The 22,707-nt window shown below is 50.9% G+C and overlaps 1 protein-coding gene across 2 annotated transcripts in view; it reads left to right on the forward strand.

Moving 5' to 3' along the window:
* The window catches only part of LOC133352855 (potassium voltage-gated channel subfamily B member 1-like), a 30,169-nt gene extending 11,931 nt beyond the window's left edge, over positions 1–18,238 (forward strand). The window contains exons 1-2 of one of the 2 annotated variants that reach the window (XM_061568818.1): positions 8,047–9,883; positions 15,369–18,238. In XM_061568818.1, coding sequence (XP_061424802.1) covers positions 9,776–9,883; positions 15,369–17,555 — 2,295 coding nt within the window. In that variant the 5' untranslated portion in view covers positions 8,047–9,775 and the 3' untranslated portion in view covers positions 17,556–18,238. Of the gene's footprint in view, positions 1–8,046; positions 9,884–15,368 lie in introns of those variants that run through there. The other variant, XM_061568817.1, reaches the window with a different exon arrangement.
* Positions 18,239–22,707: the final 4,469 nt, after the last annotated feature.

Genomic DNA, 22,707 nt, shown 5'->3' on the forward strand with positions numbered 1-22,707 from the left:
TTGTCATTATTAGGGGTCGGGTTAGTGTAAGGTGTAGGGTCAGGAGTAGATATAATGGTTGGGGTAAGGGTACGTTTCGAGCAGTGGTTAGGGTTAGGCTCATGGTTTTGGGCAGTGTTAGTGTTAGGAGTAGATATTGGGGTTTGAGTTATGAATAGGGTGTGTGTATGGGTAATGAGCAGCGGTTGGGTTCGGGTTCACGTAAGCTTTTGGGTTGGTATAAGGGTAGGGTATATGGGTTAGGGTTATATATGGTTAGGGTTAAGGGTATGAATATGAGCATCGTTAGGAGTAGGCGTCGCATGAGTAATAGGGTTAGATCAGAGGGTTCTGCCAATGGTTTGGGTGAGGGTTAGGTGTCGAGTTAGGGGTAGACATGTAGGAGTATGATTATGGGTATGGTCACGAGTCGTGTTCGGGGTATGGGTTACGCTTGGGGTAGGATGTTGGGCAGTATTTTTGGGGGATATGCACAGACCTTTTGTCAATCCACTGCTGGATGACAGCCTTGTCACGCCGTCCACGTCGTGGGAGTGATTTGACCATACTTCACCACGCTGGTCAGTGTGGGTTCGTGAAAGTGGAGGGTGGGAAGTGGGGGGGGGGGGGGCGATAGCCATGGCAGAATTGATGTGGAGAAACATTGGATTCTCCTGCACTGCACTCGGATGTCCATCACGTAGCCCCGCAGCCCGATGGAAACTTGTTTGTGCATGTATAGTGGCCGCCCCACCAATTACCATATATTCCCCTGTTTAATTAGCGGCAGGGTTATGCGCAAGATTCGTGTACATGGGCTATACATAGGGACAGGCGTATGTATGGTTAGGGTTATGGTAAATGTGAATGTAGGTCGTCGGGGCTATGAATAGGGGTGCGGTATGATTGAGGGTCGGGTTATCCTCGGGCATTGCCACTCCTCACCAAGATCGTATCGGTACTTTTGAGTCTAGTCGCCTTAATTTGCTGCCAGCTGCTTAACTTGCCAATTCGAGGAATAGCGGGACGATAATGATGATAACTCCGAGTCTTTTATGCTGATGAAAGTCATCAATTTACCAACGAAGATGATTATTTATAGGAGGATGATGAAATTGATGATGGTGATGATGATGGCGATAATGCCGATGATTTGGGACCTTTGTCTGGGTGGCTATTGTTAACTTGACCTTAACCCCAACATAGCCCCAGTGGTATATATATATATGGCCACACGGGGATGAATAAAGGAGATTGCAGAACCAAATATGTCTTCAAGAAGATTAAGGCTCCGTGACAACCTCTACCGTCCCCTTCACCTTCCATCATCCCATCCACAGTTCGGGCAACGGCAGCCACAAGAATGAATCTCCCTCGCAATTGCAATCATGTCCGTTGGTCTCGCTTCTTCACAAACACAAAACCAATCTTGATACGCAGCCTAAATGAGAGTCATCGATTACCCAGGGATTATGGTTCCATTAAAAAAGGGTTCAATCAGAATTATCTCCACACCCCCCCCCGCCCCCAGGGCGGTCAGGACTTTACACACACACAAATACTATTACACACACACGTACACACACGTACACACACTTACACACACATACACAAACAAAGATCCCCGTATAGCTTTAACAGACTGTTGGGAGAGGGCTGTTAGCGAGCACCTATGAAGGCCGGAACGGCACACGAGGGGGTGAGTGGCTAGTACCACGCCCGACCGCCTTTGTTTCCCCAGTGACGATGTTTACACACCGCACTAGGTACTCATTTGAGGCTGAGTCGATCTAGGGGAGGCCCAGGACCGGTTCAAATAATCATTACAGGTGTTGGCCGTGAGCGGGAATAGAACTCGGGCGGCCGGGTTCGCAGCGCAGCGCGCTAACCACTCCACTACCGCTCCCCACATGTATACACGCACGTGTACAGACACACACGCACGTGTACAGACACACACACACGCGCGCACATTGGAATATATTATTTGGTGATGCTGCTGTTGCGTTGGCAGTGCTGCACCAGCACGATTAACAATAATAACACAAAACACTCCACACATTCGTCAATAACACCGTCGCCTTAAAATTAAATGCCATGTAAATCCGCGAAGTTTTGCGCAACGGGTCTTCTTGACTGCACTTAAATAGCAACATTTTAAATGTCACATTGACAGATTCAGACGACAAATGCACACGACCACCCGTCGTTCACCTACAAAGTGGCTGTGACGTCACCGCCGCGCCTGTGCCAGACTAGGTGCACTTTGGGGCCACGTCGAGTGTCGGAAGGCTGACTACTGGCAGGTCACGGGACAGACCAAGGTGTTATGGGTTGACCGAGCGAGATGACTGGAAGGTGAATCAGCTCTGCTCCCTACTGTGCCAACTTGCTGCGTTTTAGTCGCCCGGCGCTCCGCTCATTGTTGTGAGCTGTTGCCGGAGGGTGACTGCCTCCAACTGCCCAGCAGCGTCCTTCACGAGCCTCCTCCATAGATGCCGATCTGGACACCGCTGGTAGCGCTCATTGGCAAGTCCACTCAGCTCCACATCCTCCGGTGTACCACATTAGCACATCTCTTATCTAGCCAGTGCCACGCCCGTTTAGCCACCTCTATCCGGCCAAACAGAAGCTGCTTGAGCAAGCGGTAGCTGAGTATGGGGGCTTACGTGACCCAGCAGCTTCGCCTGTCACAGGAGCTTACTAATAATGGGACTGTGTCCAGATCTTTCAGGCAACAGGGCTCTGAAACTTCCACAAGGCGTTACACGCACTCGCTGAAAATACGTTGCTCGACCAATTTGAATTGAGATCTCCGATAGGAAACCAGAGCTGGTCATGAGCACACCACCATGCGCGTTTGCTCACTCTCCCGCACTCTCTCCACAACTGCCTCATTGCCTCGAGAGAGTAGAGGAGGGTGAGTGGTGCGTTTGACAACATGCGCTAGCCATGCAGATGCTTTGTTGCCGAGTGGCCGCTTGCAAGGCACCGTCTCTTGGTGGCAAGCTCCAGGTCAGCAGCGGAGATTCACAGACGTGTGCAGCAATTACCAGATGATCAGCGCACGTAACATTATCACCGTCTGTAATGTCCCACGCCTGAGAACGAGGAGGCTTCCCACAGCCTCCGCTCGGAGGTTGGGAGAGCCGTGTCGCGGCGCTGCAATGATGCATGTGTGTATGTTGAACTTCTTTCGCACCGTACGTAGCCAACCGTGATAATCGGAGGCGCGGTCTGCGTGGTGATCGCGAGTAGCAAACTGATGGGGATCCGAGCGCAAATTCCCACAAGAGCATATTTGTAGATTTGCTGAGCATTATCTGTGGAGTCTTTGGGTAGCGACATCCCTCAGCCCCAGATGACATCGTCGGGCGAGGAAGAGGTCCAAAGCGGTTGACGTCGACTGAATTCAGTCGTGAAAAGTCGTAAGCCTCCGCCTGTGGGGAGGAGCAGGAGCAGCGTTCTTGGTCAGAATCTGATCGATACATTGGCACCTAATAATAATTATCACTTTGGAAACAGTGACAGGTGGTGGAGGGGTTAACGACAAGAATGTTGCATAAAGCCACCGCCACCGCTATCACGTGTTCTAATCCAAAACTAAATATGCGTCACGAATAGTCGTATTTGGTGCGACAGTTTGTTATCATCAGTAAGTAAAGAAGTAATGTCTGATTCGTTTGTTATCGCGCCCTCCTCGGAGTCCAGTCCACCGCAGCGTTTGCAATCGTGTTGCATTACTGTTCCGAATCAACAGCAGTACATCTAATGGTATTATATTACAGTTACAATCAGTAACCAACTGTAATTGCAGTATTACCGTAGCCGGTAATTGCCATTGTGGATTAATTAAGTGGTTGGTGCGGAGAAGAGATGGGGGGAGGACAAGATGGGGGGAGGACAAGATGGGAGGGGGGGGGGGGGCAAACTCCTTCATATATCTCTGATGTTGTTAGCCATGCCCAGGAATCGAACTCAGGTAACCGGGTTCATAGCACCACGAGTGACGTCGCGATCGAGTGTGCAGGAGGTGCCACTGCACCGGGGTCGTACGGGGCTGGAGGGGCCCAAGCTCTGGGTGCGCGGGAGGGGGGAGGGGTGCATACAAATTAAACAGGGGACCCCATTTAATTCCATTGCACCAGGGACCCGTGGCAACCCCTCTACGCCACTGGTTAATAGCCAGAGTGCGACAACCACTCGCGCCACCACTCTCCACAATGCCTCTACCTGTGGCATTAATTCATCTTTGTACCTGCCGCATGAAGGACTCGTCCCAAGAGACTGACTTTCGATCTGTGTAGAGGAATCAAGGCGTGAGCGGATCAGGCGAGCGCAGATGAGGTGGTGGCGCTTCCTGCTCGCAGAACGATCTCCCTCTTTCAATTAAGTCAGGCCAGCAAATTGGGATTTCCCTTCAATGCATTTCCATCAAAGCCATTTCAAATGCCTCGTCTGTTGCGGCATTAAAGGGTTGGGCCCGTACCACTCTGGTTGGGTGGAGGGTGGCACGTCGCTGTGATGGCTGTGGCCAGGGCTCGGCAACAAAAATAACAAGAAGAGGCATTTTTTTCGAAATCAGTAAAACAAACCCCCCCTCAATATCTAAAGAGCACTGCGGTGGTGGTGGTGGTGAACACGAGACGGCGGAGTCTTTCATAAAGAACGTCACGAGGCAAGTCCTTAAAGAGCCACAAGCGGCTCTGGAACCGCAGGTTGCTGATCCCTGACTGTGGGTCACACCTCTCCCACCCCCTGCCCCCGCGCCATGTAAACGTTGGTACATTCTGGTCCATAGATCAGTGGTGCCGGCCATCCACCCCCTCGTGCACCGTGCCGGCCATCATAGGTTCTCGTTAACAACACTTGTCCCAAACGTCTGTTAAGGCTATGAGGGCTATGAGGGAAACCTTTGTCTTTGTGTGCATGAGTGTGTGTTTGTATTTGTACGAGTCGGGTGTGTGCTTGTCCCAACAGCCGGTTAAAGGCTATACGGGGGATCTTTGTCTTTTTGTGTGGCATCGTCACCATTGTCGTCGTCGTCGTCACAGTCGTCTTCATCAACAGCAGTAGCAGCAATTTACAGAAACACGATCATCATTATTCTCATCATTGTTATCATCGTCATGATCATCGGCATCTTTGTCATAGTAATAATAAGAATAACTAGTATAATCAGCAGCATCATTATACGCAAGCAGCAGCACGAGCAGGTGTATAATCATCACTGGCGGTATCATCATCAGTAACAGCAGCACCAGCAGCAGCATCATCATCACTGGCAGCATCATCATCAGCTGCAGCACCATCAGCAGTATCATGATTGGCAGCATCATCATCAGCTACAGCACCATCGTCAGCAGTATCATTACCACTGGCAGTATTATCATCAGCTGCAGCATTATTAGCAGCAGTATCATCATCACTGACAGTATCATCATAAGCAACAACAGCACCAGCAGCAGTATCATCGTCACTGGCTGCATTTTCAGCTGCAGCGCCATCAGCAGCAGCAGTATCATCACTGGCAGCATCATCAGCTGCAGCGCTATCAGCAGCAGAATCATCATCAACTGCAGCGCCATCAGCAGCAGCAGTATCATCACTGGTAGCATCATCAGCTGCAGCGCCACCATCAGCAGCAGTATCATCACTAGCAGCATCATCAGCTGCAGCAGCAGTATCGTCACTAGCAGCATCATCAGCTGCAGCGCCACCATCAGCAGCAGCATCATCACTAGCAGCATCATCAGCTGCAGCGCCAGCAGCAGCAGCAGCACCACTAGCAGCATCATCAGCTGCAGCGCCAGCAGCAGCAGCAGCAGCACCACTAGCAGCATCATCAGCTGCAGCGCCAGCAGCAGCAGTATCATTACTAGCAGCAGCAGTATCATCACTAGCAGCATCATCAGCATCACCGCAATTGCTCAGCGCTGTTCCGCCAGCCTGGTCACGTGTTCATTGTGATGGAGAGGAGTCCGGTTGCCATAGTTACTCGTCTCCAAGCTCAGCGTGCTGACGTCAGCGCAATTAGAGTCCAATTATGTATGCGTGTTTGACATCATTGCCGTTATTGTTTCTAGACATTTGTCAAGATTAGTTTTTATTTCTTTATTTCGTTCGGAAATCATGCACGTGCCGTTTATTTTATAATCGCAGTCTCAGATTTGGCCAACTCTCTGTGCTCGCTCGCTTTGGGATAAATGTTGTGTATACCCTAATAATGTATGTAGGATGGACAACAATAGGGAAATTATCCGTCTGTTCGGAAAAATGGAAGGAAGCGGAGAGAGAGGAATACCTAACAAAGCAGTGGCTTGACGACGACACGAGAGCTTGGTGCCAGAAAGACGTGGCACTACGTGAGCATGCTGGCACAACATTCAGGAACGTAGAAACAAATGACGAAATGTACGGGCTATCTGCCCATGGATCGTGATGATGGTATCCTTTGTTTTTTTTTCTTATATCCCGGAAAATATAAATGTTAACTTAATTTTAGGTGGGGGGGTGGGGGGGGCGAGTGCCTGGCTCCTTGCCCAGCCGCTGAACACAACCCTTAATGGGGCCCAGGCTTGCCCAGTGACACCGAGGAGTGGTTTTACTCTCAGCTGAATGAGCCTGAAGAGGCAATCCTAAAATAAACCCAGCGATTTTGAGGCATCTCTCAGCGGTGCGCCTCTGCATTAGAGCACGGCAATTACGAAACCTCATCAGAGGACAATCCACCCAGTGGACAGGGATTAAACCCAGGTGGGAAGCAGTGTTGCTTCGGTTGCTGTAACTCAGCCATTATGAACCCCACCCCGCCTCCCCCCACCACCACCACCACTCTTCCCCCCACCACCACCCCTCCTCCCCCCACCAACAACTCTTCCCCCCACCACCACCAATCTTCCCCCCACCACCACTCCTCCTCCCCCCACCACCACTCTTCCCCCCACCACAACTCCTCCTCCCCCCCCCCCACCACTCTCCCCCCCCCACCACCACTCTTCCCCCACCACCACCACTCTTCTCCCCACCACCACTCCTTCCCCCCACCACCACCACTCTTCCCCCCACCACCACTCCTCCCCCCCCCACCACCACTCTTCCCACCACTCCCCCCCCCCACCACCACCACTCCTCCTCCCCCCACCACCACCACCACTCCTCCCCCCACCACCACCTTCCGTACAGGCGGCAGACTCTGTCTCATGCAGGGCTTAAACTCAGGATGTCATTGGTACAAATTCAATGGCTTTGATGACACGGCCATTATGAACCCCACAGCCCCCCCCCCCCCCCCGTTATGACTTAATGCCCCCGCATTTGCTGCCCACTTGGGTGGGGCAGTGATCCCAATCCCCCCACCCCCTCCATGGGGTTGCTGTTGCGTCGAGCTCGGGTTGCTGTTCGCGGAGTTTCTGTCCCCCCCGCCGCCACCCTCCGTTTAGCGATCGGCGTATTGTAGCGGGGCTTCGCGAGTGAGTTGCAATTTCAAAAACGCCTTTAAAAATAACGTTGCACGATAATGAACAACAAAAGTGAAGTCGCAGCTAAAAACGATGAAATACAAAGAGTGAAATAAGAATAGCATGTGAAGGTAAACTAAGTTTAACACGTAGGCTTTCGCGGTTAGATCACGATCTAACCCAAAAAAAAACCTGTATTATAGAAGGTAAAATAACTACAAAAAATAATTAGAGTGCGGGTCATCGTCCTCTCTCGGTAGTGAGACTCCTCGTCCGACACGACTGATATTCTCCATCAATGTGCCTCGGGCCCTTGAACAGTCTTGATATAACTTTTTATTCAGATCTTAGTTGTATCTCCCCCCCCCGCCCCCCATAGAGACAGGCAGAGAACTGGGCCAGTCCTTCGTCAGTCGGTGTGACAGCAACACGAGCAACAGGAAACGTTCGACACGCGAATCGGGCCAATTAGTTGCACAGCAACGGGGATGAGATCGAGCCTGCTTTCAAATGGGAGTTTATTAGGCTACAAATCACCCATCAATCATCACCCCCCCTACCACCAATTCTTCGCCTCCCCTCTCAGTTGGAAATCACGGTATTATTAGAAACAGCCCTTGATTAACGCGGGGATAGTTTAATTAATAATGGTCCTTTATTAACCCACGAAAGGTCTCACTGAGTCTCAATGCTGTTGTTAGCAGGTAATGCCCGCTGAGCTATGTAGATATTTTTCAGAAGCGAACTGGGAAAAAATGATAGCTCAACGAAGTGGCTTATCACGTGGACATATATAGCAGTCAAATACTCTAAAACGCACGTTGCTTCTAAATGTGGAGGGAAAACCCGGACGCCCCGGAGAAAAATCCACGCGACCACGGGGAGACGAGACACGCAAACTCCAAATAAACAGCAAGCAGGCGTCAGGGTCGGGATCAAACCCACGACCTCCTGCATACCAGGCGAGGGAGATAACATCTCGACCACCGAAATGGAGTTCCTTTACATTTTTTCTATGCGCACACGTGAGTCTGTGTGTGTCTATGTGTGTATGTTCAGACTACACATAGACACACACGTACCCGATGCGGTGTGAAAACATTGATACCAAGGCGGCCGGGCGTGGTGCCGGCCACCCACCCCCTCGTGCACCGTGCCGGCCATCATAGGTTCTCGTTAACAACACTTGTGCCAAAAGTCTGTTAAGGCTATGAGGGCTACGAGGGAAACCTTTATCTTTGTGTGCAAGAGTGTGTGTTTGTATTTGTACGAGTCGGTGTGTGCTTGTCCCAACAGTCGGTTAAATGCTATACGGGGGATCTTTGTCTCTTTGTGTGTGTGTGTGTGAAGTCAAAGTCAAAGTGTTCCAAGGCTCAAACGAGTGCGGAGACACTTTGAAGCTGGTGACGAGTGAAGGTGGCGTAGGTGGCGATGGCGATTATGGCAGTGACAGGCACGGGAGGCAGTGCGTGATGACGAGCGATGGCGAATGATGGTCGTGATGGATACCAGTGATGATGATGATGAGAGTAAGGCTGCTGCCATTGCTGGTGATGATGAAGCTGCTGCTAATGATGACAATGCCAATGTCGCTGCTGCTATTGATGATTATGATAATGCTGACGCTGCTCACGATGAATGAGAAAGTGCCGCAGCGAAGTAAGATGATACTGCTGCTGTTGATGCCGATGAGCGAGGGAGGGTGTGAGCTGGGGACCCGAGTGTGGTGATGGAGGGGGCTGCTGTTGCTAAGACACCAGGCACGTTACCGTAACGAACCGGCGTTGTCATGGAAATGAGCCCGAGCAACGCACATGGAGACGCGATCTGTCCCGACAGTGACTGCCTCAGGGCACAGAGGCTCACGTGTTTATACTGATGACGACTAATCCAGTAAACATTCAACGTTGGAGAAACGTTGGCAGGCGATTGAAACAGTTGCGGCAACGTAGCCCCAACGTTTGTCCAACGTTTAATATTTACTTGGCAAAGAGGGAACACAGACAAATTGAACATGCCAACTCGTTACTAGTACGGCACACCAGATTTGTGGATTAATCCTCCTGTTTCTAGCTGTCGCCTGATGATGCTAGTTGTTATCACTGGCTAAAACGTCGTACTCAGAATGCAAATGTTGTGGTGGGTTTACTCTCCAACACACCGGTGTGCTGACCTAGTAATGGAGTGGCATGTTCTGTTAACGTGACAAACCGTACTAATTGGCTGTGTCGGGTGGTGACGGGTTTAACGACACAATTATACTTCCTCGATCGAACCCAAAAAACCTTTATTATGGATATTGGTTCGCGAAAGCCTCATACGTGTTAAACAAAAAAATGCTGTTCGCAAACACCCATGAAGGCCGGCACGACGGACGTGGTTTGTTCAGCACCACGCCCGACCGTCTTTGTCTCTCCAGGACTGACACTTACCCACCGCACCAGGTACTCATTTACACCTGATTACAACTAGGGGACTGCATTTTACACACGAGCTAACCACTACGCTACCGCTTCCCCTGTAATGTACTTGTATCCACCCGCACATGCACCCATGCACGGACGCATACAGGCGAGCGAGATATTTATTCCGATTAGCACGGTTGGCTACGTACGGTGCGAAAGAAGTTCAACATATATCCATACATGCAAGGGAACTGGTGAAGTTGGGAGAAGTGATGATAGCGAAGGATGCGATTGTGGAGGTGATGATGTGGGGAGTTTTAAGTTTGGGAGCTGACGGTGATGGGCCCAGTGACGTTAGCGGATGTGATGATGGAGGTGTTGATTTCTGTAGAATGCGATTGATGGGGGAAGTTATAGGAGGTGACTACGGGGAGGAGGTGATTTTGGGCCCGAGTTATTTATGGAAAAACTTGATTTGAAGCTTTCGTGACTGCAGGAATTACTCTTTGGTTCTTTCGGTAAAGTCACGTAGAAAGAAAATACATTAAATAATAGAATACGACGTTTCGATTGCAACACAAGCAATCGTCATCAGGTAGAAAACAACATAGACATATTGTGTCTCTCTCTCTGTCTCTGTGTTGTCTCTCTCTGCTTGTCTGTCTCTGTGTCCCCGTGTCTGTGTTTTGTCTCTCTCTCTCAAATTCAGCAATCTTTGAAAGAAATCAACCAGGTAAAGTGCTGACTGTTGTATTAGCCGACTCTCTGTGTTGTATTGCATTGTATTTCTAAGTTCACTAGGTTTGTTTTCTACCTCATTACGATTGCTTGTGTTGCAATCGAAACGTCGTATTCTATTTTTTATGTTATTTTCTTTCTACATGACTTTACGGAAAGAACCAAAGAGTACTCACGATTGTGACGATGAGGGATGTTGGTGGTGATGAGGCAGCTGGTGGTGATGAACGAGGTGCTGATGATTTATGGAGGAGGTGGTGATGATAATGAGTGGCTGGTGGTGATAATGGAGGTTGGTGGTGGTGTTCATGGCGATAGTGGTGATGATCGAAGTGGTGATCGGAGCGCGTCGATCCCAAGGGGTCAGGTCGTCACGTCGCATCACTCGCATCACTCGCTGTCACCGAGTGTTCCAGTGACACGGGCTCAAGGGAACGGTTTTGATATTTGTGATGGAAGGTGTCGGTGGGAGGAAGGGGGCACGTGTGTGTGTGGGGGGGTAGTAGCCACGGGGGCTTATGTCCAGTTGCGGAGGGGGGTGGGTGAAATGAAGGATGTAAAGTAAGAGGGCATATAACAGTGTTCTTCACTACTTTTCAGGAGTGGTGGGGGGGGCACTTTCGCCCATAAGACTTCACCAGTGCGAGGGCTGCCACACATTTGAAACCATTGGAGGTTTGACAGCACGACCGGAGTGTTTTCACATCTGTTGTGTATTGTCGGGTGCCGCACGTCAGAGGCCGCATCACAGGCCACCAGTGGCCGCGGGCCTTGCAATGAAGAACACTGGCTGAGAACATACCCTCCCTCCCCATGTCCGCACCTCCGATTAGCACGGTTGGCTACGTACGGTGTGAAAGTAGTTCAACATACATGCATGTGCATGCCAAACACCTCTAATTCGTTATGTTTCCACTGTTCGTCGTAGTGGTTAGGCTTCTAAGGTTTGTTTGCTGTGTATTCACTCTGTGTGTGTCTATATGATCAATATCAGTGGGCGTATGTATGCGTATATAGTATGCATGTGTGTGTGTGTGTGCATTACAGTATTGTATTGGGAGTACGTGTATGTACTGTGCAACAACAATCCTTGCCCCCTGCAAAACTAAACTTGGCAAGACCCTCCGGACCGTGAGTCAATTCGACTCTGTGAGGTTTTCCTGAGAAAACAGGCATAATACAGCGATACCCCGCTTTACGTCGGCGATGCGTTCCTGAAAAGTCGCGACGACGAATATCGAAACGACGTAAATCAAATCGATTGACAGGGTAGTGAGGTGGAGGCGACGGCTGAGAGGCGAGAAAAATACGGACGATGCTGCTGCTGTCAGCGACGTGAGCGTGGGGGGTTGAGGCGACGCAATGCAGGCGGCGGTGTTATTCACGTGACGACGCACTTGCGAAACGACGTGAAAAGGGGGAAGACGTAAATCGAGGCATTACTGTAATACGGAATTACAATTAAAGCATGCGTCAGGTATGTGAGTTTGTGGGGGACGGCGACCCGAGTTCGATTCCAACTCACGGCCAACACCAGTGAAGATAGTCTGAACCGGTCCTGGGTCTCCTCTAGGTCGACTCAGTCTCGTATGAGTGCCTGGTGCAGTGTATAAACATCCCATCTGGGGAGACAAAGGCGGTCGGTCGTGGTGCTAGCCACCCACCCCCTCGTGTACCGTGCTGGCCTTCATAGATGCTCGCTAACAGCACTTGCCCCAAATGTCCGTTAAGGCTATACGAGGAATATTTGTCTTATATACGACTAGAGATCATGGAGCTTTACACCTGCGATTATACACATGTATCATGCGCTTAACAAAATCAATATTGATCGATGAATCGATCCATAACATTCAAACCCTCGTGCGTACGAGTGTGCGTGTCAATCAAAACAAGTCACAGTCCACTGGCTACTTACTGCTAGACGAAGCCCTTCCTCTGCCATGTTGGGATCGTATGACCATACTTCACCACGCTGGTCATCGCGCGTTGGTGAGATGTTCAGGAACTCATTCAGATGTCACATTGTCCGGAACCTAACTCGGCTGACCCTGGCATTATCGCGCAGTCCACTAACTACTGCGTCACCCCGCTCAAGTTATACCATTTAACCAGGTGAAAACTCAAGAGACCAGGATAGATAACCTCATGTAGCAAAATTACAAATTCAAAGTAAAGTACAAGCGAAAATAAATCATTGCGAAAACAAACTCCATCAGATCGTATTGCACGTTGCCTCTCGTAGAACACGAAACCTAACAGGGGCGGTTAAATTTCGATTTAAAGCTTTCGTGACTGCAGGGATTCATCTTCTTGGTTCTTTCGGTAACGTCACGTAGAAGGGAAGTAATAAAATAATAAAAATAAAACATAATAAAATAATTCTCACGACGTTTCGGCCACAACGCAAGCAGCCGTCCTCAGGTGAAAACCAGGTCTGTCGGGGAGACAGCTCGTGTGCTGTTTCATTCAGACGCTGTCTCCCCGACAGACTTGGTTTTCACCTGAGGACGGCTGCTTGCGTTGTGGCCGAAACGTCGTGAGAATTATTTTATTATGTTTTATTTTTATTATTTCATTACTTCCCTTCTACGTGACTTTACCGAAAGAACCAAGAAGACTAACAGGGGCGCTTCACGGCCAGCCTCATTGTGATGCGGTGGGTTTCATTGGCCGCGATTACAATGACCGGTGGCCCTCTCTTCACTAACAGTTGCAGTGCCTGGTTATCCTAGTAGCAAAAGTAGCTACCATATGCTACGGGCCCCGCACTTTCAAGGGCCCCGCGCTAAATGCTTTCAAGCTATCAATTCCGGTTCAGTGATTCTGCACTTGCTCTGTCACTATAGTACTATACTGCCTTCAACTTTTATAAACGACTGGGTGTTGAGGTTAGCGATTTGTCGTATTATCTGGCTGTATAGAAAATGAAAAAATACAATAACTTTACTATGCAAGTAAAAACTGTGTTTTAATGTTTATGTGTTTTTATTTTATTTAGGGCCCCTCTACAACACTAGCTTTTTGCCCGTCCAAGGACGGGTGTATATTGCAGTAAATCTGAAATATTCCATCGAAAAATTGTTCAGCTCATGATTTTTAATGAGGGGGGTTGCCCCATGTGGAGTGACGTAACCCGCTAATGGTTATTGGGGAAGGGTGCGGCATGTGGAGAGACGTCACCCCTTCATGGTTATTGTGGAGGGGTGCGACCTTCTTGTGCGTTAGTGTAAATTTCCACGCGGGCATGAATTAAAATGAAGGGGGGCTCTTTTGTAGTGACATCACGCACGGATGTAGCACTGTGCTGCGTATATTTATTTTTTACCGTCACTTTCTGTAAAGAAACGTCATATTTGAAGCGACTTTGTGTATTAAATGTATACTGGTAGGAACCACCTGGTTCCACCAGCTCACAGGGGATTATTGTGTCCGTCCGTCCGTCGTGCATCCAAAAATGGGAGGGGTGGGGCTGGGTGGAGAGGGGAGGGTGGGGAGGGGCTGGGTGGGGAGGGAGGGTGGGGAGGGGCTGGGTGGGGGGTGGGAGGGGCGGGGCTGGGTGGGGAGGGGTTGGTCACCCCGTGGTTCCCTACTCACGCCGGCTTGTGCCCGCCCTCACAGTCGGCCATATTTGCGGAATACACCTGGCCGCCGTTGACCCTGGCCATTGACCGAGCAACCCTACCAGCTCCCTCCGCAGGAATGTTTAATTCAGCTCGACCTTCCTCTGCGTTTGTGTAAAAATCCACCCACTCATGAATATTAATGAGGGGGGGGGGGTGGGCCTCATGTAGAGTGACAGACATTTCTGGGTGATTATAGCAGGTATTATGCTCCAGGACCCGCACATGCTAAATTCGGCACTGAACAGTTCTCTGCGAGAGCGATGTGGCCGTGATCCCGCGTGGCTTGGTTAAGATTTCGCGTCCTCTAGTCGCCCTCTAGCGTTCGAAATGACCGCTGCTACTCGTGGCAATGAGACGCGGCGTGTGTGGAACGGGGAGCGGTGGTGCAGTGATTAGCGCACTGCGCCACGAACCTGGGGCACCGGAGTTCGATTCCCGCTCACCCTACCAACAAATAACAGCGGCGAATATTTAAACCGGTCCTGGCCCTCTCCTAGGTTGACTCAACCTTAAATTAGTATTTGGTGCGGTGTTGTAAAACATCAGCCATGGCGTGACGTTGGTCATCCACACCCCTCGTGTGCCGTGCTGGCCTTAATAGGTGCTCACAAACAGCAATTTCCCCCAACAGTCGGTAAAATGCTTTAAGCGGGGTCTTTGTTAAGTATGTATCGGTCCTCACATCTTCTTACCAATCATATGTCTGTGAACTCTTCATCAAATCTGTCCACCTCCCGCGCCTATCTCCTCTAGATATATCTCCATGTGTCTATGCGTGTATCTGTTCACATATGGATATATTCACGTGTAATGTCTATTGATGTCTGTATTTTTTAAATCCGTTCATTTGTCTTCGTGATCATGTCTATATTGCCGTATCCATCTGCTCACGTCTGTTCATAGATCTATCTGTTCATCCACCTCGTTATCGAGCTATCCACTCTTCATGGAATCTCTTTACCTTATCTATAACCACTCCCATCTCTAATATCTCGCACCACATCACCTCCCCACCGTCTCTGTGTCTCTCTGCCTCCGATTAGCACGGTTGGCTACGTACGGCGCGAAAGAAGTTCAACATGCATACCTCCCACCTCCTCTATTGTCCCCCGACTCCAACGTCATCAGCCCATCATTAACCACTTCCCTCTCTCCCGCAGGTCCTGGCCATCATCTCAATCCTCTTCATCATCCTGTCCACGGTGGCTCTGTCTCTCAACACCCTGCCGGAGCTGCAACACATCGACGAGTACAAACAGGCCACGGACAACCCCAACCTCGCGCACGTGGAGGCCGTCTGCATCGCCTGGTTCACCACCGAGTACCTCCTGCGCTTCGCCTCCTCGCCCAACAAGTGGAAGTTCTTCAAGGGCCCTCTGAACGTCATCGACCTGCTCGCCATCCTGCCCTACTACATCACCATCTTCCTCACCGAGTCCAACAAGAGCGTCCTGCAGTTCCAGAACGTCCGCCGCGTCGTCCAGATCTTCCGCATCATGAGGATCTTGCGCATCCTCAAGCTGGCCCGCCACTCCACAGGCCTCCAGTCGCTGGGCTTCACGCTCAAGCGCAGCTACAACGAACTCGGCCTGCTCATCCTCTTCCTCGCCATGGGCATCATGATCTTCTCCAGCCTCGTCTTCTTCGCCGAGAAGGACGAGGACGGCACCAAGTTCCGCAGCATCCCCGCCTCCTTCTGGTGGGCCACCATCACCATGACCACGGTGGGCTACGGCGACATCTACCCCAAGACGCTGCTCGGCAAGATCGTGGGCGGCCTGTGCTGCATCGCGGGCGTGCTCGTCATCGCGCTGCCCATCCCCATCATCGTCAACAACTTCAGCGAGTTCTACAAGGAGCAGAAGCGCCAGGAGAAGGCGGTGAAGCGGCGCGAGGCTCTCGACAGGGCCAAGAGGAACGGAAGCATCGTCTCCATGAACATCAGGGACGCGTTCGCCCGCAGTCTGGAGGCAACGACGGCATCGAACGCATTGGCGTCGGCGACGGCGGTGGAGGAGGACGGGGACAGCGGGAAGCTGTTGCCCGACACGGAGAGGATTTCACCCACCGGGGAGAGTGAGCGGGTGAACCACATCCCGTTGCAGAGGTTTGCACCTTCGTCGTCGTCGTCGTCATCGGCCAGAGATGGAGGCCATGCAGCCGAGGGAAACGCGCAAGGCCAGAGCGTCGTCGAGGTCGGTGGTGGTGCGTCGTCGGGTAGCGCCGTGGCCATCACCGCGGCCTTCAACAACGCCACTTGCACCACCACAAACATCACCACCACGACCGCCGGCAGCAGCAACGTAAAGGCGCCCGAGCACCTGAACGCGCGGAGGCTTGAGAAGATGTACAGTGACCTGGTGTCGACGACGCCGAGGGTGGCGCTCATGCCACTGCCGACAGAGCCGTGGTCCGAACAGGGAGCGGGCATCAACCCGAGGCCCCGCGCCCTTGCTCCTCCGTCCAGAAGAGACCCCAAGGTGAGCGACATGCGAAGCCTCTCGAGTGCCGACAGCTTCGTGAGCTGCGTCACGGACTTCGCCGACAGCAACGGCGGAGGACACGGCGGTGGAGCCGCATCGACCTTCAGGGTCGGGTCAGAGGGAGACCTCCTCCTCCTGGACCTCGCAGGGCTCCAGGGGCAGGCGGGAACCCAGGGGGTGCGTGTGGCCGTGGGGCAAAATATGCTCGGAAAAGGTGTCAAGGAGGTGGCATCCACGGGGAATGCGTTACTCTGCCAAGATTCACCATCGGCTCTGTCGCCTTTTCTGTCCTCGGCAACGTCATCGTCCTCATCATCGACGTCATCAACTTCATCTTGCTCGTCGACATCATCGCTCGTCCAAACCAAAGAGCATCATCATCATCAGCATCACCATCAGCAGCAGCAGACGGCTAGTGTGAGTTGGGTCACAGACTCAGAGAGCGAAGGCACGATGGAAAGGGGACATCAGCATCATCGCCAACATCATTATCGTCATCCTCTTCATAATCAGCAGCAGCAGCAACAGCAGGAACTTAGGCAGCGGCCAAAGTTGACTTCGCAGGCGAGCGTAGGTTGGTCTGCTATGGATACAAGCATGATAGAACACGAGCACATTAACCAACATCAGCAGCAGCAGCATCACCACGAACCGAACAACCCACACCACCAACACCAATTACACCACCGCCAACAACCGCGCCTCTCTCGTCAGCCCTCGTCAGAGGCTGCCGGCCGCTCTTCCTGCGAGGTGGCACAATGTTTGGGGAACGTGCAAAATTGCGCCCGAACCGGGTTCCTGTGTGCGCACATTCGCGCTCCGCTGGCAGACGGGGAAGACTTGAGCGACGAGACGAGGATGTGATGATGATGGTCGTGGTGATGATAATTGTGGTGGTGGCGGTGATTATGATAATGGTGGCGGTGGTATAATTATGTTATGGTAATCATCACCTCAGCCACAAACCTGCTCCCAATTCTACAATTGACATATCATCCGTTCACGGCATGTCACATGATGAGAGGAAGAAAGCCAACGGCTCTCACCTTGTAGATAGACGCACGCCTAAGATGCGTAGCCGTGTTTTCCGACACGAATTTTGGTGACGAAATATAACACAAATAAATAAGATCTACTCTTGCGACCGCCACCATAAGCGCTGCTGCGAATGTCACTGCACACCTCCGATTAGCACGGTTGGCCAGGTACGGCGAGAAAGAAGGTTCAACATACTGTACCGTGCATACACTGCGGTGACCTGAATATTTATCCAAACACGATGTCTCCTTCGCGTAAGCGAACAGTAAAACAAAACAGCAATTCCAGTACGCCTCGCATGCCACGATGCCATCGCCATTCTGGAGCGTAGTGACGATGTGTTTGTTGTTGTTACACTACACAGATTCCTTTCCATTGCCACCAGCTCCAAGAAGAAGTGGATACTGGTAGAGTTCATGGACCGTTTGCTAGGGGCGTGAAGGCGACTCTTATATACCAGCGCCTAACTGCCATGTTCCGTTCCGCGATGACGTAACCGCGGTGGGGGGGGGGGGGCACTGCTGCGATATCGAGTGGATATCCAATGGCTCTCCCCGCTTGTCATTCGGTGAGATTTCACGATGATTTTGTTTTGGGGGGGAAGGGCGGGGTGGGTGGGGAAACGGGGGTTCAAGAATTATTGGGGTGTTTTTTTGTCTTTCCCCGTAACCATTGTGGTGAATATAGCCCTTCTCGTGGCCGCACAGTTATACGTTATCCAATTGAACCTCATGGCGGGACCCCGGGGTCCCAAATAAACGGGAGTCAAAAAAAAAAATCGTAATTTATTTATTTCTTTTTGGCGACTCCGTCCCACCACGCACATAAACGCCGCAACCCACCTGGCGCGAATCATTCTGTTGTCATGTCATGTCCAAGCGCATAGAGGACGAATGCGCAGAAGAAACAAAACTTTGATTAGCGCATCGTGTAGAACTCGTCGAGAGTAATCGATTGCCATATCGTTCGCCTTCAGCATGACGTCGCAATGCAGTTTATTCGAGAGCTTATGGGACTCCGGGGTTCCGCCATAAGGTTCATTTGCACATACTTCATAGACACCATCGAAACAAAAGCATCGAGTGTTATCTCAAGCATGCATCGTGAGAGTGGAGATTAAACAATTCGATGCGTTGTCACGCGCCTCTAACAACCATCGTATGAGGCAACAGCTGTTCACCTTTTGCGCTGAAAGCGAACTGAAGCGTATTTTTTTTAAAGAATGATCTTTGATTGGGGTGGGGGGGGTGTGAGCTAAATAATCTTAACCATCCATAGGACATCATCAGCAAACCCGGGTGAAGACTGTTTTGGTGTTTCAGAATCTTGATCACAGCAGCGTGTACAGGATATCATGGTTTAGGAAGATAAGGCACTTGGCAATTCAGAGGTCAGCGGTTCGATTCAATCTCCCGCTACGCCAGTTGAAACAATGGGTACGGTCGTTTAAATCCCACCGCTCCTCTTACAGTTCGTCGATCGGGGAGGGGAGTCTCGCGTGGTGGGGTAATGTGTGGGTTACCGGTTACCGCCACCTCTTCCAAGACGTCCGGGACATCTGGCCAGCGTGGAAGAGTAGGCCAAATACTCTCGAGTTGAGGTCCTCGATCTGTGGCTCCCTCTGTTGGGAAGCCCTTCCTCTGGCAGTGGCGTGAGCGAGTCATTGCAGGGCTGCGCCTCTAGCTATTTTTTTGGTTTCGTTTAACCGAGCGGCCACGTGCGCGGCCCGACTGTTGGGGGTTGAGACGTGATGAGCTGTTGGCGTTCTCCCGTGGATCTTGTGATTTGTGGTGTGTATGTTACGCTGCACAAGTGATTCCTCGTTTAACGCGGTCAATGCGTTCCTGAAATAGTGCCGCGCCAAGCGAAAAACAATTCCCCCCCACGAATAGTATAACGATGAAGTTTGTCGAGTTACGATCCGCTACGCATACCACGCAGTAAGATGACGGGACAAACAAGTGAGGGTACGCCGTCGCGTCACTGTATCATTACGCGTGCCGTACCGCTCAGCTCGAGCAAGTAGTTCATCAACGACCGTTTAGAAACCGCGTTATAACGGGCGCGTTCCGCAAAAAGTGCTCCCTAGTTGAAGAACCGCGTTATAGCGTTATAGTGTGAACACGCGTGGAGTAGGGACTTGCCGTATGTGTTTGCGCGTACGTGTTTTCATTTTGTTTGTGTGTACAGTGTGTGTATGTTTGCGTGTTCACGTAGACTTGTGTCATTTGTATGCACGTATTTAATGTGCGTCTGTGGGTTTTAAAAGTGTTTGTACGTGTGTGTGTGTACGCGCACGCGCGCGTGGGAAGCAGTAGCGTAGTGGTTGGCGGACCGCGCTACAAACTCGGCGACCCTAGTTTGATTTTCGCTAAACGGCCAACATCAAGTGATGATTATATGAATCGGGCCTGGGTCTCTCCTCTCCCCTGCCTAGATCGACTCAGCCTTAAATTAGTACTGGGGAGACAAAGGTGGCGGAGCGTGGTGCTGGACACCTCTATCCCCTCGTGTGCCGTTCCGGCCTTAAGCAGTGCTCGCTAACAGCACCTGTCCCAATAGCCTGTTAAAGACGACGAGTAATCTTTGTCTTTGTGCGTGTGGATATTTGTAATGTGTGTGTGTCGACTTTCGTCATTTATGTGTGTATGTATTTGGGTGTGCATGTGGATTTTAGCCATTTGTTTGGGTGTATATATGTTTGTGTGTCATTTTGTGATTTGTGTTGTCATGTAAACTGTGTGTGCGTGTACTTAACATCATGTGTGTACGAGTGTGTGTCAACGTGTTTATGAATGTGAAACTTGTCTATGGAATATAGCAACGTGTGGAGCGGCGGCGCAGTGGTTAGCGCACTGCTTGATTTATGAAACCCCAAGACACGAGTTAGATTCTCGACCACGGCTAACATCAGTTTGCAAGTGATATATATGTGCGCCTCCCCTAAATCAACTCAGCATTAAATGAGTGCCTGCTGCGATGTAAATACGTCAGCACTGGGGGAGACAAAGGCAGCCGTGCGTGGGACTGACCACACCACCACCACGTGGACCGTTTCGACCTCAGCACGTGGCTCGCCAACAGCACTCTGTATGCATGCATAACGACCCCAGACTCGAGCTGGAGAGGTTTATTTTCTTGCACGTAATGTAGCTTAGGACCACGTCGTCATGAGATAATGCCGACGTGGAGGTCGTATGACCGAGCAGACAGCGACAACGTGAAGACAGCAACGACGGCCTGAGTCCCTCTCGACAGCCCCGAACCTCCCTTCTTGCCCTGCTTTTATCCTCGTGGATTCTCTGGGGTAATTTCCCCAACCGTCTATTTTGGACACTTTGGGGAATTCCCCAACCAAGATCCTCCAGACTTGCTGGCGCCTTGTCTTTGCCTCCAGCCTCGCTGACACCCTGTCTTCACATTGAGACTTGCTGACACAGCCTTTACACATAAACACACACAAACGAGTACCTGGTGCTGTGTGTAAACATCACCACTCGGGAGACAAAGGCGGCCGGGCGTGGTGCTGGCCACCCACCCCTTCGTGTGTTGTGCCGGCCTTCCATCGGCGCTCGCTAACAGCACTTGCGCCAACAGTCTGGTTAAGGCTATTTGTGGGATCTTTGTCTAAACGTACGTGCGTTTGTGTGTATGTATCGTGTGTGCGTAGGCATATATTGTGTGAACATGTGGTTACGTACATGATGTGTATATGTGTGTACGTGATGGTATAAACGTGTGATGTCTGTGGGGAGTGACGGCACAGTAAAAAGTGCAACGCGCGACGAACCCGGCGACCCGAGTTAGATTGCCCCGCTCACGGCCAACATCAGTGACGGATATGAGAACCGGTCCCGGGATTCGCCTAGGTCAACTCAGCCTCAAATGAGTAACTTTGCGGTGTTAAAACATCAGCATTGGGGAGACAAAGGTGGCCCGGGCGTGTTGTTTGCCACACAACCCACCTATTGATGTGCCGTGCCAACCTTCATATGTGCTCGCTAACAGCACTTGTCCCAACAGGATCTTTGTCTCTCTACGGGGTGTGTACTGCTGTGATATTTGTGTATTCTTGTGATGATGTTGATGGTTTCCTACGCATAGCATTCCTGATCTCCACCATCGCAATCACCATTCAATCCTCGAGTTTACGCACAGCGTGTATAATAATGACATCCACGCGGCACAACGATATAAAAACACGCGTGCCAAATCAAAAGCATTCACACTACATAGACGCGGAAGGAAGGGGACGCAGGTGGAGTAATTTTCCCCGGGCTTCAGATCAGAGGGGGGCCCTCAGAAATAGAGGGGGGCGGTGGGGGGTTCAGAGGAGGGGCTCATGTGGCTATGGCTATTTTTGCCCCGGGCTTCCAAAATCCGTTGAGGAGCTCCGTCCGACGCTGTCTCAGCTGTGGCTCAATACCACAGCTGAGACAGCAGCAAGGGAGCGCCTCCGTTTGGGCCACGATAATTAGCCTTGACCCCTAAACACTGTTATTGGAACAGCTATACCGCTTATAAAATACGTAAATAAATCTTCAGTTGATATTGCATACAACCTGCGGTGGCTACTACGCCTGGCAGTGTTGCAAAAAGCCGTATTCTTATCTGTCTTGTCGAGCACTCTATTTATTTCCTATTCGATGGAGTGTTAACGTTTTCGTATGTACGGCGCTTGTGATCTTTCAAAGGCTCTATAAATAATGCATATTATTCATCATTATTATTAAAGGGAGAAATGGCCAAACGAACCTCAAAAAACCGTTTCTAGATGTCGCGAATAGCTGAAACCTTTCGCAAAATCACAACTGCCACCGAACGGAAGACCACGAGGTGCCAGACGTGAGCAAGTAAGCTGATACACGCGATCCTTATTGACGCAGACCTGGAATCGAGCATAAATTCGCATCACGTCTTCGTTGCATAAAAAAATCAACAACTTAGCCAGAGTTGTCCCTTAGTCGCTTTGGCAAAA

The sequence above is a fragment of the Lethenteron reissneri genome, chromosome 42, assembly GCF_015708825.2.
Source record: "Lethenteron reissneri isolate LAM-NWPU_2019-01 chromosome 42, ASM1570882v1, whole genome shotgun sequence".
Taxonomy (NCBI): Eukaryota; Metazoa; Chordata; class Hyperoartia; order Petromyzontiformes; family Petromyzontidae; genus Lethenteron; species Lethenteron reissneri.